Genomic DNA, 16,890 nt, shown 5'->3' with positions numbered 1-16,890 from the left:
GCCATGAATATTCATACAGAGATGAATATTTAAGTGAAACTCCTATGGAGAAATTAGGTTCATCTTTACACTTATCAATAATTCGCAGCCCAGGTGAGTCTCATCGGCCGCTAAATAAATCATGTGCACACACACACAGGTCTTTATATAACTGTCAGGACATAATGGTTTCCCTGGTCCTGTATCCTCAACCTGATCCACGACAAAGAAAGGCCTAACTCTGACCTCTGACCTCTGGACCATAAAAACTCTGAACTTTATAGTAAATAGGAGCAGCTGAGACGTCCTCACAATGATACAAAGACATGTACACAAACACACAGAAAGAACACGGCCAGACAAACTACGCAAAGTTACTTGTGTTTGCGTGTGTGTGTTTGTTGCTTTGCTGCAGTGCCTTGTGAGTAAAAAAAAAACAACAACAACAAAAAAAAACCCACATCATCCTTTTGTGTGTATAAGCAGCCTGACAGTGGATATATTACAGTGTGTGTGAAAGAGTTTGTGTATTTCGCTGTGTTTACCCTTCTGTTGTCGTTCTGCTCATGATCCAGAGTGAAACATAAACACAAACGTTTACGATCTGGTGCTTCTGGCGACATTTTAGCGTCAAGCTAAAAAGCAGGTTATCCCTCACTGAGTTTATTTACTTGTTCCTTTTTGTCGTTCCCAGTTTGTGGACACTGTAGTTGTGTTGATGTTAGTTTGCTGATTTTTAAATAACTTTTCTTTGAGAGAGACAGCAAGTGCAGAAACATCCCTTTTGTTTTTTACCGGACATGTTGGAGTTTGAAAAGTTCATTTATATCAGAAACATGACGACCCTGTCATTGTCGTTCCTTCAAAAAGGTCGCACAACAAGTGTGTCTTTAATCTGTCCGTGTTTGTATGTCCATCACTCAGAGTGTGCGTACATTTGTGTGAAGGACAGAAGAGGATGACTCAGATCTCTAATCACAACACATGCTGGTTTTCTGTCAGACTCATTGGGCTGCAGTGAAGTCGTTACACAAAGACACACACACAGTCGCACACGCACATGCTAAAAAAAAAAAAGCCTCTCAAAGAAACACAAACACAAAAACTGCTCACACACACACACTTCTATGATATGGTTATGAGGGAGGCTCTGCCATGTAATCCCATTCTCCTTGGTGAGGATGAAGACGAGCGTGTGTCTTTGTGTGTCTGTTTGTGTGTGCAGAGTGGGGGTGAGCTGGAAATACAGACTCCAGCTCCTTCCACATGTGGACAGACGGTGGTCAGTGCTGAGGCAGAGGTGGTTACATGTTACAGGTTAAATGTTGGTGAACAAACAGTGCGACTCATCAGAGCAGCGAAGTTTCAACAGAGAGAGAAAACAGCTCGATTTACCTTGAACAGCTGATGTCGCTGCTCCTCTGACATCATCAGCTGGTGACTGTCCGTTACCATGGCGTCCATGTCCATCAGCCAATCCCAGAGCTCCTGGTATTCAACGTCAAAGTCCTGCAGACTGAAGCCAGAGAGAAAGAGAGGTTATGGAGCTGAATTATTGTTGTGATTGAATTTTCTTTTTGCTGTTGTTTATACTGTTCCCGACGCGTTTGTCTTTCCGTTATTGTTTCTTGCGTCGCTGTAATATTGTTCTGTTGTTTTGTCCTGCGGCGCTAAGAGCGAGAGACACTGGGTGACAAAGGCAGGCAGAGAGAGAGAGGAAAACTGTCCACATCTCTGGATCTTCCTTCCTGCTTTTTTAGAGCCAAACCAAACGAGCTGCTCTCATTAAGAGTGACAAACAGCTGATGACTCAAAGTCAGCCAGTGTAGATCCAAAAGGATTCAGCTCAAACAAACAGGAAGTGGATTATTTCATCCACCTTCTTCCTCCATCCAATCTGTCTTTTCATTCTCTATCTCCTTTCCTCCCACGGCCTCCGTCCTTCCTCCTCCTCTTCCTCGACACAGGATCACATCAAATATTTATGCTGCTGGAACGGGGGCCGATTGCTCAAACACACACATTACTGTCAGCCGTTTTGTTAAGGTGTGTGTGTGCGTGTTTATTATTTATATATTCGCTGGTTCTCGGCCTCGGCGGGACGCGGCAACATGTTTCTCAACATTAGCGGTGAAATTGTTTGGAATTCTCCGGTCGCCACCGCCGACAGTTTGACAGCTCTGTCAGGCCCACGGCATTTCCACGACAATTCCCTCACACACACACAAACAGACGCACAAACGCAAAGTATCAGCCGCACACACAGATGCACTCGCTGAAGCTCAATCACACAAAAGACAAAGGCTGGAAACACACAAAACAAACAGCTACTGATAATAACACCAAACAAGTACACACAAAGACACAACAACTCCAGAAGCTGTCAGAACACAAACTGTGAATGAAATCAGAGAAACAAGAAACAGAGAGAAGGAAAATGACCGTTCCATCACTTCCTGTTTCAGCTGATTCACCCTGAAGCCAAAATCGGTCTCAGCTGTGATTCACGTTGAACTGACAATATCCAAACAAACACCGGTTTATTTAATACCCATCAGCCCCCGGGGCAAGACCCTGACCACAAAAAGGCTTAAAGCTCCCCATTTGACCTTCTGCACACTTTTGTTTTGAAGGGTTGATCCATTAGGAGATAGTTTTGTGCTTTCACGAAGCAGAAACCATCTTAGCTTGGATGGTCGATCCAGGGGGGCGTGGCAGAGGGCGGTGACTGCTTTGTTGTGACATCACAAAGTTCAGGAAGTCCTGACGGCTGGTTTAAGTTTTCTGAACACAGACTGAGATCTTCGACAGTTTCACCGGATTAATATAGAACCGGGACCGGATTTAGAGTCAAAGACCACATGGAGGTCCACCTTTAGACCTCTCAGAACATTTCCTCACTTTCCGCTCTCTCTCTTTCTGTCCCTCCGTCACCTTCTCTTCCTCACTTGAAATCAGACAAATCGCTGCACTGGCTCCTCCCACCCTTTCCTCCATCTTTCTACCTTTTTGTCCCTTCCCTCCTCCCATCTTCATCCAACATCTGTCCTCCACTGCAAGATCTTCTCAATGAAATGGAAACTAAAGAGAAGAAGAAAGCCGAAGAAGCGAGCGCAGCTTCTTTCCCCCACGGCGGTGTTCTTCATTATGCGGCGAGCAGAGCGGCCTTTTTACTGACTCAGACAGATGAAGCAGATACAACACTCACACAGATTGTTTTCTCTTGTCGTTTGTCGTTTTTCTCCCCCGTCTCTCCCCTCCCCGACTTCCGTCTTGTTCTCGCACTAATGTTAACTAAACACTTTGTAAAACAGGATCTCTCGGGGGGATGGAAGACGGGAAAACAGACAAATCGGAGAGCAAGGAGCGACGTGGCGGCACTGCGGGGCTGCGTTCGACGCCGGGACGGTGACAGAGCGTTTGAAGTGTCAGCTTCTCTCTCAGTTACACGACGCTGACGGAGAACGTGGGAGTGTTACAGCGAGCCGTTCTGACATTTAGTCACTTGAGGAAATTCAAATTATAGGAATCTATTATTCATTTCCGGCTCGTCATAATTCCAGTCAACAGTGGATTTACCGAACCGTAACAGGTACCAGATAGAGATAGATAGTTACTTTATTGATGCCAGAGGGAAATTCAAACAGGTATCATGTGAATACTGGTACATCCACAGGATTTATGAAGACGTTTCACAAAGGGAAGATTTAGTTGTTAAATGTAAGATGTTTGCACTCAGATTTCACGACCACGAACCAGGCGGCGCTGGAGGGCCCTCGGCTCCGCGCTAAGATCCTGTTCCACCTGGAGAAATGATGGGTGTTTTTTCAACGCTGAGCTGGCTCCCAGAAATGGAAGCAAAATACAGACACTTCTAATGATGCGAGAAAGCAAACAGATCAAATTCAGATTGTTCCAGATGAGCAGATCATCCAGCACGGGAAGGTCACACACGTTCCTGCCTCCTGACTTTTATTGCTGTGTGGTGACGGGAAAATCAAACATGTGACCTCAGTTCTCTTCAACAACATGCAAGTTTGTATTTAATTCATCATCAGAAAGTTCAACTTTGCTGCCATGAACAGAACAATTAATCACAGAGATGCCGGCTTCCTGTGATGTGTTTTTTTGAAGTTTTGTTCTGGCTGCTGTTTACTTTGTGATGTTTGTTCTGCCGATGAAAGTGTATCTTTGTTTTGAAAGTGCTGTATCATTATTATCATTATCACTGTATCCATTGATGTATTATTATTATTATCTAAATAAGCAGGTTGAACAACTGAGGTCGTACAACACACGCCGTCTTTCAGTGGAGGTTAAATTCTCTTTAATTTCACTCTCTGCTGCCGCGACAGTGACAGCAGCTGGAACCGCCGTCTCTAATTCATCATCCTAAATACAAAAGGAAGAGGAAGAGGAGGAGGAAGAAGACGAGAGTGAAGAACAGAAGAGGAAAATGGACAGAGGAACAGAGGGAAGAAAGTGAGGAAGGAAAGGAAGGAAGGATGGAGGGAGAGATGGAGGAGGAGGGGATGAAGTGATGAAGTGAAAGGGTGAATGAGGGGATTCACCGACACTCGTCTAATGGATTCATAGGACACTCATCCACTCATCTGTTCACCCATTCATCCACTCCATCCATTCATTCATCAACTCATTCATCCATTAACTCACCATTTTCTTCATTCATTCATTCATTCATTTGTTTAATCAATAGGTCACTAATTCATTTAAAAAGCGACTCACTTATTTGGTATTTAGTTCTTTGTTCATCTTTCCCTGTATTCATTCATTCACCCACAGTTACTCATTCACTCACTCGTTGAGTCATTCATTCATACCCAGTTTTTTTTAAGGTCATTTGTTATAAATTTTGAATGAAGATATTTTATATGTCCCTCTGATGGACTGTGACTGTGACCTGTTCAGAGTGAGCTGGGATCGGCCCCAGGAAACAGATAAAAGGTAGAAGATGAATGAATGAATGAATGAATGAATGAATGAATGAATGAATGAACGAATAAATTTTCATATGAGACGCTTGAATCATTCAGTCTGACCTTCATTTTCTTTACAACTGAACCAAATCAGGAAAATCTCAACTGAGCTCATCACAAAGAAAAACATGTAACATCCACTCACTACCAAACTCATCACACACACCGCTGCACTGGAAACACACAACACACACACTCACACAAGAGTAAATCTGAGCAGCAGCTAATATATGAATAACCAATTAGCACCCAACACCACCACTGTAAATAACTTAAACATTAGACTGCAGCCTCAGAGGACAGACCAACACAAACACAACTAAATGAGTCTTTCTTTGTGTGTGTGTGTGTGCGTGTGTGTTTGTGAAAACAACTTCCATTCCTTTTATTTCAGTCAAACACAGTCCAGGTCACAGAGCACTTAAAACCAAATTTTAGCAGATATGTGTTAATGTGTGAGTGCAACAACACAACATATGACGGACTCACAGAGCAATTTAAGCTGTTTGTCATTTGCATACACACAACTCCATGTATGGTTTTATTGTGTAGATGTGTGTGTGTGTCCTGTGTGCGAGTGATAACCGCAGACGGCGGCTCCTCGAAGCTCAGGATGAAACGGCGTCAGGCAGCGTGACCAAAGATGCCGCTCGCTGAGCTCGGCCACACCAGATTATAGCTGTTAACACTTGTTCTCTGTGTGTGTGTGATTACATTTCACTGTGTGTCTGTCTGTGCGTCTGCTTTTGCGTGTGTCACATGTCACTATGTTGTGTTTTTGTTTTTGTTCAGCTTCTCTCCTTCTTATCCAAACAAACAACCATCAGCTTTTTGTTCCACCAGATTTACTTCTGGTCCAGCACACAATCCAGATCTGACCAGGATCTGTTCAGGATCCTATCAGGATCTGATCAGGATCCAATCAGGATCTGACCAGAATCTGACCAGGATCTGACCAGGATCTGTTCAGGATCCAATCAGGATCTGACCAGGATCTGTTCAGGATCCAATCAGGATCTGATCAGGATCCAATCAGGATCTGACCAGAATCTGACCAGGATCTGGCCAGGATCTGACCAGGATCTGACCAGGATCTGATCAGGATCTGACCAGAATCTGACCAGGATCTGAACAGGATCTGTTCAGGATCCAATCAGGATCCAATCAGGATCCAATCAGCTGTCAGATTCTACTTACACATCTGGACCAATTCTGTTGCCTACCTACTGATAACTTCTTGTTACGTCACACTTGCCACTGTCACAGGGTTTTAGCACACTCAGGCTAACAACGCTAACGGCGCTGTCAGAGTTTTACAGGAGAATCTGCGGAGAGGCTCCGGTGTTTACCTGTTGCTCTGAGCCATCTGGCTGTATTGCCTCCTGCTGGCGGACGAAGGGTAACGCAGCGTGCTGAGTTTGACCACCATCTGCTCCAGAGCGGCGCGCTGGACTTCACACTGACTGGAGATCAGTTCGGCCTGGACAACAGAGCGAGAACACACGAGTCAGTCAGGAAAACAAACTGCTCACGACTCTACAGGTTCAGTTTAGAGACGTCTTCAAGCAGCAACCGGAGCTGAAGAGTGAAGTGACAAAAACTGCAGCTCCAGAATCAGATACTGCACAGCAGAAATAAACATCGGCAGGTACAAATGAACATCATGCTGTACTGAACACTGTAAACTAGAGAGACATTTTCCCATAGACTTCAATACAGTCTGCCTTTTTGATGGAAGTGTTCCTGGCCACGCCCATTTAGAAGACAGGAAGTGTGTATCATTTAATTCCCTTCTGTAACTTTGACTCCGCCCCCAGGAGAAACCGCCGCCTCGATGTAGTTACCACTGCGTCCTCCAGGTGGAGCTAACGGCTAACAGCAGAGTTTCATTTTGTCGTTTTGCCTCACACATCACATCACACCGCACACATCGCACACATCACGGCAACCAAACAAAGATAAGAAGAAAAAAGTAAACAAGCTCTTAATTGATTATACTGGTGGTTAAACTGATATGACATCAGGACAGACGCAAAGTGACACAGTAAACAACTTCTGTGTGTGTGTCTGTGTGAGGTGAGGTTGTGTGTCTGAGTTGGATCAGCTTCCTCTGAGTGTGATTATTATTTATTGCAGATGAATGTTTTGACGGACGTGTCCTTTAAAGCCCTGCAAGCAGCCAAGAAGCCACTACAGACACACTCCAGGCTTCTCCTGCAGCCGCACACACACACACACACACACACACACACACACACACACACACACACACAGCATGTGCACATACATGCTTATAAATGTATATACCCGCTGATTTCTCTCACGCACACATTTAGCATGAACCGCTTTCCTATTGTGCAAATTACCACAAATACACAGAACAATAAACACACACACAGAGACGTACTTTCTCAAATTGTCCTGCACGCACACACTCACGTCACAGCGAGTCGCACTGAGTACCCAGACACAATCATATAGAGGCACTCAGCACGCCGCTCAGATGTAATTGCATACAAACTATATGGAGATGAGGCTTCAATTGAACCAATGAAGGCAGAGCGAGTGTGCACAAACAGTGACACACACAGACACACACACACACACAGAGGGCCGTCTGTTTTTTGTTTTTTTTTCCTCCCTCCTCATTCGGTAACAATCTGAATAAAGTGTCGTTGCGTCGCATTTGCCATCCGATCTACTTAGTGGACTCGGCGGAAGGATCTGGAAAGGTCATCCAATCTGTGTAAGGCAGAGCCGCTCAATCAGAGAGCTAATAAACAAACCGGCAATACACAATCAGTGTGTGTCTGTGTGGGTTCTGTTTGTTTTTCGTCTGTGTGTGTGTGCTACTATTGTAGAAATGAAACTAACTGGAAGCTCTCAGAGAAAATGTTTCTCACTTTGTCTAAATGTCTCTCCACTTTCATCCATTAGCTGCCGGCTCTGCGGCTCCTGCAGGCTGGTTAGTCGAGCACTGAGTCAGTAAATCAGTCAAGTTGTTCATTAGCTGGTTAGATTGTTCTCTTTGCTAATGCGCTCCCTCGTGTGACGAGTGAGTCTGAATCTGAATCTGGGCCTCGGATTACATTCAGAAGCCTCTTCCTTCATGAGTGACCTTTGACCCTCAGCCGTCGGGCGGTCACATGACTCCAAAGAGACCCAAAGGGGAAACTGTGAGGTGAGGTCTGGTCCCGGATCAAACGGGGCCCTCTGAGCGGGTTGTGAGTCTCATTTATTGACTACATTACCCAGAGTGCATCTTGGTCAAATGTCTGTCCGTTGTGTTATGATGAAGCTCATTTTAAACAACAACCTTGTTCACTTTTAAAAAATCTTCACAGAACGACAAAAATTCATGAACCAAATCACACAAAATCCAATACGTTGTGCATTAATTTCCTCACTGATTGTGTGTTGTGTGTGTGTGCGTTCAAATAGAACGGCTGAGTCCAGTGTTTCCAGTCTTGTCTTTCAAGCTGCTAATAGACGCAGGAATCAATAAGAATCTGCCTCATTTGATGGTCTACATATTACATATATTAGACCATCCCCTGACACACACAGACACACAACCAGGCAAGTTGTGTATGTGCGTGTGTGTTATACCACAATGTGCTGAATCAAGTCATTTTGGGGTTTCTGTTTACAGGTCAGGAGCAATTTACCCCACATGGAAATCTGTGTGTGTGTGTGTGTTTGTCGACACGTTCACATGTTCAAATACATGTTTGTGTTTGCTGGCGAGTGTGTTGGTTTGCTGCTGTGAAAATGTGTCTGGGTCCTGTGTTTCTGTGTGTGAGTGTGTGTGTCAAACGCTCCTCAGCTGATCAATCAATACACAAATCAGTCAACAAGACAGGACACACAACAGCACCAGACCCAGAACCTGAACCACACCTCCACCCTGGTGGAAGATAAACAACACTACCACTAACAACAACAACAACAACAGGCAATTAGATGCAGTAGAAACAACAAAACACTGTAATCAGTGAGGATTGTGCGTCTTCTGAATCTGCAGTTAATTTCTTGGTGTGTGTGTGTGTGTGTGTGTGTGTCAGCTCAATACTGGAGGTGAGGTATTCCAATAACAGGGTGTTTTTGTCTTGATAGAGCGGAGCATTTGGTAATGATACACAATCAATAATGGATATGAGACGGCTGCATCCAGCTGCCAGCGCACACACACAGACACACACAGACTCCCATTCACAGTGGACAGTTTGACACCACCTGACCAGGACATCAGAGGACGTTCAGGTCCCCACAAGGTCTGTGTTCATACAGAGGGAGCAGCACACACACAGACACACAAATCTGTGTATGTCGATACTGTAGCACAGTTTGATTTGGTGAACGGCCAGCGTGCAATAAAACACACACACACAGACACACTACAAAACACAAACTATGACCTTCCTGTTATGACTGATAAATCCACTTCCTGTTTCTAATTTTCACTGTATAAATATTTTGAAACTGCAGTTCTTTCAAAATAAAACGTTTCCCCACCAGCTGTAGCCTCTCAACATCCAATGATCTCTGTCCGTGTCTACACAACACAAACAGAGACACACACATCTGTTGTTTATTATCTCTATATTGGTATCAGCTGCCTTTTTTCCATTTGTTATTTTTTGCAGTTAAAGAAAAAAAAAAGTTCTGGTCACATGAATAATGAGAAGTGAACGACATCTGTAAGACAGAGCTGTGTGTGTGTGTGTGTGTGTGTGTGTGTGTGTGTGTGTGTGTGCAGGCTGCAGAGGTTTTCACAACTGTGTGTTCCATGTGTGCGTCATGTGTTCCATTACTGTAAACCTGAGTTTGGCCTCATGTGGACCAGCTCAGCTCCGCCTCCACCTCATCTCTCACTCTTTCTCATTAAGATCTGATTTTTTTATGTCGTTTAATTATTTCCTAATTAGTTTGCATGTTAATTAGAATAGTGGCTAATGATAATTAGCTGTATTAATGGGAGCTGCTGTAACGCCCCCCCCCCCCCCACACACACACCTCCACCTCCACCTGCCAAACATCTTCATATTCAACCGGCTCAGCTCAACACATGGAGCTCCAGCGTGCCGAAAAATCAAACAACTGTTTGAGTGATCCGTCTGACAGGAAGCAGGATTTTCAAATTATAATGCTGACATGCAGTAAAGCACCTCATATGTTAACAACAACAACAACAAAAGAGACGTTGTTGTTGAAAAATTCAAATCCAACTTCCAGCCTGGAATTTCACAATAAAGCCAGGATGAAGATCGACTGGAGCGTTTCCCTGACAGATGGATGTCACTTCCTGTTAGTGTGTGATTGATTGACAGCTGTTCTAAAACCCGATCAGGTATCAGAAGGATCCAGCTACAGGAAACATTCAAACCCGTCCCTTTGCTCAAGGGCACCTCAGCAGTCACCACAAACTGGTGTTGACTTTTTATTACAGGAGTCAGCAGCAGTTTAGCATCTTCAACACACCGTCCCTGACGCACACACACACACACACACACACACACACACACACACACAGGTCTCTGACACTTCTCCTTGCTAAATTAGCTGATCTCCCAGCATGCTCTGGTGATGCAGACCGAAAACACTAAAGGAAAAAACGTCAAGCAGCCCAAAGAGAGTGGAGAGAAAATGATGATCACTTGAAAAAAATCTATAACATTTCTCCAGTCTCTGCTTAAACACACACACACACACACACACACACACACACACAACAATGCAGTTTATCAGTTAAAGACACAGCAGCCAGCAGGTGGAAGTGTCTCTGATTGGCTCAGAGATGCTGAATGACAGACAAGGTCAGAGACACTTTATGGTATTCTCTCTTCTCTATTTGTCTTTGTATTAGCACCACACACACACACACACACACACACACACACACACACACTGCATCAAACAAGATGCTGTTTTTAAAGATGAGATACTTTAATGAGTCAAATGAAGGTTTTGCAAAAGTAATTAGAGAAAAAAGTGGTAAACTGATAAATGTAAGGAAGAGACAGGAGAGAGAGGGAGATCTAAAGTATCCAGCCGTGTGTTTAGTCATTTATTTAGTGTTTATCTGCTTCTCTGTTAATTCATCTGAGTATCATCTAAACACTTCAGAGAAGGTGGAACGAGCTGATATTCCTTTAAAATGCTCACACAGTTTGTGTTTCATTAACATTGTTAGAATGATAAATAAAGTAACTCCACATAAAATTCAGTTTTTCTACGTCTCTTTACTTTCCAACCTTCTGTGTGTGTTCAAGTGTATTTCCTGTCCGCTGTGTTAGAAAATGTTAGGAAAATTTAAAAAGTAAGAACAATCCGAGGACAAATTAGAAAAGTCCGGACAAGCTCTGCCAATTATAAATGTCACCATGTAAAGATTTCTTCGAGGCCTCTGATTGGCTGTGACATCACCCACCGGAGCCAATAGGAGCGTCCGATGTAGAGATGTGGCTCTAGACGTCACTATCAAAGATGGAGGATGATGATGGACGGATAAACACACAGAAGGAAAGCAGCAGAGCACCAGACAACTAAACAAATGAGAGAAGCCAAACATGATGCCTGTCTGTTTTGTCCTCCGTCCATCCCTCCATCTTCCTCCGTCCATTCCTCCATCAGGTGGAGTGACCTTGTATTTCATTTACTGATAATTACATGGATTTATTCCAGCGAGAGGCTTTAATTAGAATGCTAGAAATATTGATTGCCTCTATCATCTCCCTCTCTTCCCGCCTTCCCTCCATCCAGCCATCTCTCCATCAACCCCCGAACTGTCAGGGAATAAAAGGGTTTCTCCCTATAAGGAAGAAGGAAACAGCTTCCTCTTTTCTGTCAAGGCAACGTTATGTAAATAAAAAGGTTTCAAAAGTTTAAATTAATTTCTTTAAAATATTTGGGACAAAAAAGTGAAACAACAACAAAAAACAGCTTGAAGCTAGCTGCTAACGGTTTAGATGCAATGCTCTCAAGTTTCCCACATTAACAATGAATCCAGCGGCTAAACGCTCCACGTTTTCCGTAGGTTTGCACTTCTGATGAGCATTTTTAGCCTCTTTTCGCTACAGGCTTTGATTTTTGGCATCTTCGTGATCTGGTGGAGACAAAAAATGGAGCTGAAAGTTAGAGAACTCATGAGGACTCACAGGGTTCAGACAGGAGGTCTTTGTCACTCTGCTCCTCAATGATAAAGAAGCAAATGTTTGCTAACATGCAAAATTAAGCGACGGTTCTTTAAAGTGTCAGCTGGTTCAGCTGCTGTTTGCAAGCAGCTAGCAGATCATCCTGAGATCAAGGAGAACACACTGATCATTAATTAGCAACTTAATAATTAATCACATCTGTGAGTCATCTTCACAAATGCATCGTGGGTAAGGATGTGATGCGTTTGTGTGCCGGGCAGCGAGGAGGAAGGGAAACAGAGGGAGGGAGAATTCGACGTTCAGCCAAGCTAACAGGCCTGCTGACTTTATTTTCTGCTGGTCGAAGCAGAAAGACGCCGCTCCTTTTTTTTTTTTGATGTTTGATTAATTATTTTGGTGCCAATCCATTTCTGCTTCCCTCCATATTTAATTAAAATATCATTTTAAAACATAATTAAGTTTTTAATCCGACTGCGAGTGAGTCTCCAGCAAAGCAAAGAAGACTCCCGCTCTCTCTCTCACTCTATCGCCAAATTGGAAGTTGCCTGCAGGCTTCATACACACAAAATACACACAGGTGGTGAAAGCTGCACACCTTCAAGTCAACAGCGAAGTAGAAAGGGTGTGAATTCTGTTGTTGAATGTGAGCATCTCCTGACTGACCTGTGTGTGTGTCTGTAAACACTCAGCATGTGGCCCAGAGGCTGCTGATGGCCGAGCTAATTATGCATGAAATCAAATATGATTTCAAAAACAACATCACAAGAAACCCTTTCTCTGCTACAACACACAAACACAGCAGGAGAGACAGGGAGATGATGGTGATGATCGAGTGTGTTCAGACACACAAACAAACTTCAGACTGAAGTTCAGTCAGTTTCACTGTAAAAGATCAATAAATCAACAGTCACTGCTTTCATTAGCTTTCATTAGCTGACCGCCTGTCAGCGGTTTATCACACCAGAAGCTTTGTTGACTTGTTGATTTATAATGTTTGTCCTTTATGGTCCGTTTTCTTTGTAACTTGTGATTGTGAAGGAGAGAGATGGTGATGTCACCGCAGTACACCTGAACGCCAACCTCGGCCAGGTGAGGAGCACGATCCCAGCCGTTGCCGTGGTATCAAAGTTGACACAACCAAAGTCTTCCTCACGTCTCAGTGAGTTCATTAAAAATGCAGCAGGCTGCTCTGAAATCAAATTACCTGCAGCCCATTCGAAGGCTTCTCATATCCATCACCTCGGACTGCTTGGTCTTCAAAACAAGCAAATTAGATGTGGCATTTATTTACTTGGTGGGTGGCGGAGGGGAATTAAGATTTTGGGGGGTAAATTACAGGTAATTAAGGTCCATTCTGTGCAATTCTCAGCTATTAGATGTAATTTGATGGCGAGCATGTGGAAGTGAAAGTAATGTGCGACGTGATGGACAGAGGACAGAGGGGACACGACTGCACGGCCCCCCCAGGTTCTATTTATTCTACTTCTTTCTTCAAATTCACCTCCTTTTACTCCCCCCACCATCACCACCACCCGTCCTACCTGGGCTTTAGTCTCCGCTCAAGGACGCCATTCCAGTTATTTTCAATATCAAAGATGGAACATAAATCAAAAACGCAGGACACGGCGGCTACAATCCTCCACCTGCAGCGACCGATTCAGAGAGATGGAGGGAGGAGGAGCAGAGGAGAGGGAGGTGAAGATGGGGGGGCGAAGGAAAAAGGGACAGACAGACAGAGAGTAATTCTCTTTATGACTCCATGAAACTCTTTAATCTTCAAACCACACGATCAACTTCTGTCAGATACCTTTAGAATAGAGTGACTGAATGAGTGGACGGACACTTGTTTGGGAAACACTGAAACCATTTGGTCGTTGTACTGAAACGAGACTTTCAGGAGAGAAGCTGAAGGAAGAGAGCGAGAGAAGAAACAAATAATGAGAACAGAAATAAACGAAAAAGGTCGATAAAGAAAGAAAGGCGTGCTGCTTCTGACAGAAATGCTTTACAGCTGTTGGCATCTGCCTTGTCGTGCCACCATCGGCCCCGAGGGTCTTCTTCACTGGATTATCACGGTTGCCACAGCAACACCACCACACGCCAACTCTGGAGGGGATTTAAAAAAAACGAGCCTAAATTACCCGGGGAGAGAGATACCTCGCTGCAGATTCCCATCTTTTTACGGCCTCGTTAGTCGGGATGGAAATCCCAAAATCCAGCGGAGAGGCCGCCCGGCTGGAGTCAGCAGCTGCTGTAACAACACCCAGGAGGACGTTTGTTACAGAGACGACCGGCGGCATCCCCGTGATCCCGATCAAAGACGTCCTCGGGAGTGGGATGAATTTTTATTGGACGATTCCAAACAGATTTGGACGACAAAGTGAAATAAAAACATCAGGAAATGAAACAGCTTGTTTTTACTACAGCGAGGACAAATTTAAAATCAAGCTTCAATTACCGCTCATCATTTTCATTATTTTTACACATTACAATAACTCCCTTTAAAAAAAAACATGAGTAATTTTACGTCTCCTGATATTCAGGATCAGCTGATTCTTTCTGACTCAGTCACACTCTGCGTGAGAGGACAAAGACGAGTTTGTACTGAAGAAAACGGGACAGACGGGAAAGAACATGAACCATTAAGGTTCCTGCATTACTTTCAGGATGTAACAGGGAAAGGAATGAGGAGGGATGGACCAGGACCAGGACCAGGACCAGGACGGATGGACTCAGGCCTTTAAAAGCCTGTCAGTCCACCAAGAGCAACACCTGATCAGTGTGTGATCTGTCAGTATGAGCTTTTAGTTTATCAGCAGGTCATTTCATTATTTTACATACAAGTCATTTATCATAATATTACCAACACAATCTTCTATTAATCTTTGCCTTCTTTGCTCACTCTTTCTCTTTCACTCTCTCTCTCTCACACACAGACACACACACACACACACACACACACACACATATTTTCTCTTTCAGTCTCTCTGCAGTAGCATCATCTAACTCCTCGGTCAAAGCGGAATAATTGTCAATGAATATTTAACAAGGTTTCAGATGGAGGGATAGACATCATCCTCCCTCTCTCACACACACACACACACACACACACACACACACACACACACACACACACACACTCTCTCTCTCAGTTCTCTGTGATCCAGAGGTTAGCGATACGCCGTGGTCAGCGGTGCGTTCAGCAGCCAGTGGATTAGTGGAGGGGAGATGATGAAGTGCAGAATAAATACTAAATAAACACCCTCCGCTCGCTCCACATACAGTAACGCCGCTCTGCACCGGCGGCCATTTTGTGTCCTCCCCGACCCCCACACCACCGACTGGACTCGTGTCTCAATTTTGTTTTTTTTTGTTTTTTTTTGTTTTTTTTATGCAAGAGAGGTTGTGGAAGTGGAATTAGCCACCGGCGACATTTTTAATTTTTGGTTAAGTGTAGATCAGATTTTTTAGCTATTCAGTTCGACGGAGAGACGTCTGAGACCTTCTGGTTTAGAGACATCGTGGTTCGGGGACGTTCTGGTTTAGAGACATCCTGGTTTTGGGACGTTCTGGTTTAGAGACATCCTGGTTTAGAGACATCCTGGTTCGGGGACGTTTTGGTTTAGAGACATCCTGGTTTAGAGACATCCAGGTTCTGGGACGTTCTGAGACATTCTGGTTTTGGGACGTTTTGGTTTAGAGACATCCTGGTTCGGGGACGTTCTGGGACGTTCTGGTTTAGAGACATCCTGGTTTTGGGACGTTCTGGTTTAGAGACATCCTGGTTTTGGGACGTTCTGGTTTAGAGACATCCTGGTTCGGGGACGTTCTGGTTTGAGTTGTTGAGAATAAAACGGATCATTTATCTCACATTTTCTTTTTCTCTGTGAAATACAAACTAAAGATGGAGATGAAACCCATCAGATGTTTATTTCAGTGTCGACCTCACATATCTGTCGAACTTTAATAGAAGTGGGGGTTTGTTCCCAAACACCGCCCCCTCTCTGCCCCCCCCCCTCATTGTAATCAGCAGCCCTTACAGCCAATCTGCTGCCCATAAAAGTGTCTGCAGCCTGATGATGTACGGCTCACAGAATTACCTTATCTGCCTCTGATTTACTGTGCCTCACAGGTACGGAGACAAAAACAGCCTCCACTCCTCCATCCATCCCTCCATCAGCTCCTTCCTCCTTTTTCCCTCCTCTCATCTTTTCGTCTGATATCTTGTTTCATCTTTCCCTTCGTTCTTCTCCTCCACCGTTAAAGTTTATTCTCTCCATCTCTCTCTCTCTTTCTTTCTCCCTGTTTTCATCATCAGCTTCTCTCCATCTTCATCTCTTTCTCTAATTCACATCATTCTGTCTCATCTTCCTCTAAACTTTTAGCGGCATCTCTTCTTCTTCTTTCCTTCATCCCTCTTTCAGCAGTTACATCAATCCCGCCTTCGTTTTTCTCCCATTTTCTTTTTGTCCCTTCTTTTTTTATCTCCCTGCCATCATCTCCGTCCTCTTTTCTCTCTCACTTCACTTGTTCCCGTCATCTTGACACATTACAATTTTTCTCATCCCTCCATCTGTTCATCCTGCTTTTCATCGTTCATCCCTTCTTCACCCCAACAAACGCTGTCAGCTCGTCTCCGAGCCACTTCTTTCCTTCTCTCCCTCTCTTTGACTCCTCAGGATGCGACTGTCGTTTTCAGATGGGAGTCGCAACTAACAGGGACAATGTGGATAAACGCACAAGTCTCTATATTCTGAGGC

At 44.2% G+C, this 16,890-nt stretch overlaps 1 protein-coding gene across 1 annotated transcript in view; it reads right to left on the bottom strand.

Moving 5' to 3' along the window:
* The window catches only part of akap6 (A kinase (PRKA) anchor protein 6), a 104,089-nt gene that overhangs the window by 45,310 nt on the left and 41,889 nt on the right, over positions 1 to 16,890 (bottom strand). The window contains exons 14-15 of the mRNA XM_029494374.1: positions 6,326 to 6,456; positions 1,375 to 1,495 (exon numbers count right to left, since the gene is read on the bottom strand). Coding sequence (XP_029350234.1) covers positions 1,375 to 1,495; positions 6,326 to 6,456 — 252 coding nt within the window. The remainder of the gene's footprint in view (positions 1 to 1,374; positions 1,496 to 6,325; positions 6,457 to 16,890) is intronic.

This window comes from Echeneis naucrates, chromosome 22 (assembly GCF_900963305.1).
Source record: "Echeneis naucrates chromosome 22, fEcheNa1.1, whole genome shotgun sequence".
NCBI classification, from domain to species: Eukaryota; Metazoa; Chordata; class Actinopteri; order Carangiformes; family Echeneidae; genus Echeneis; species Echeneis naucrates.
This window is presented reverse-complemented; position numbering and strand designations above follow the sequence as displayed.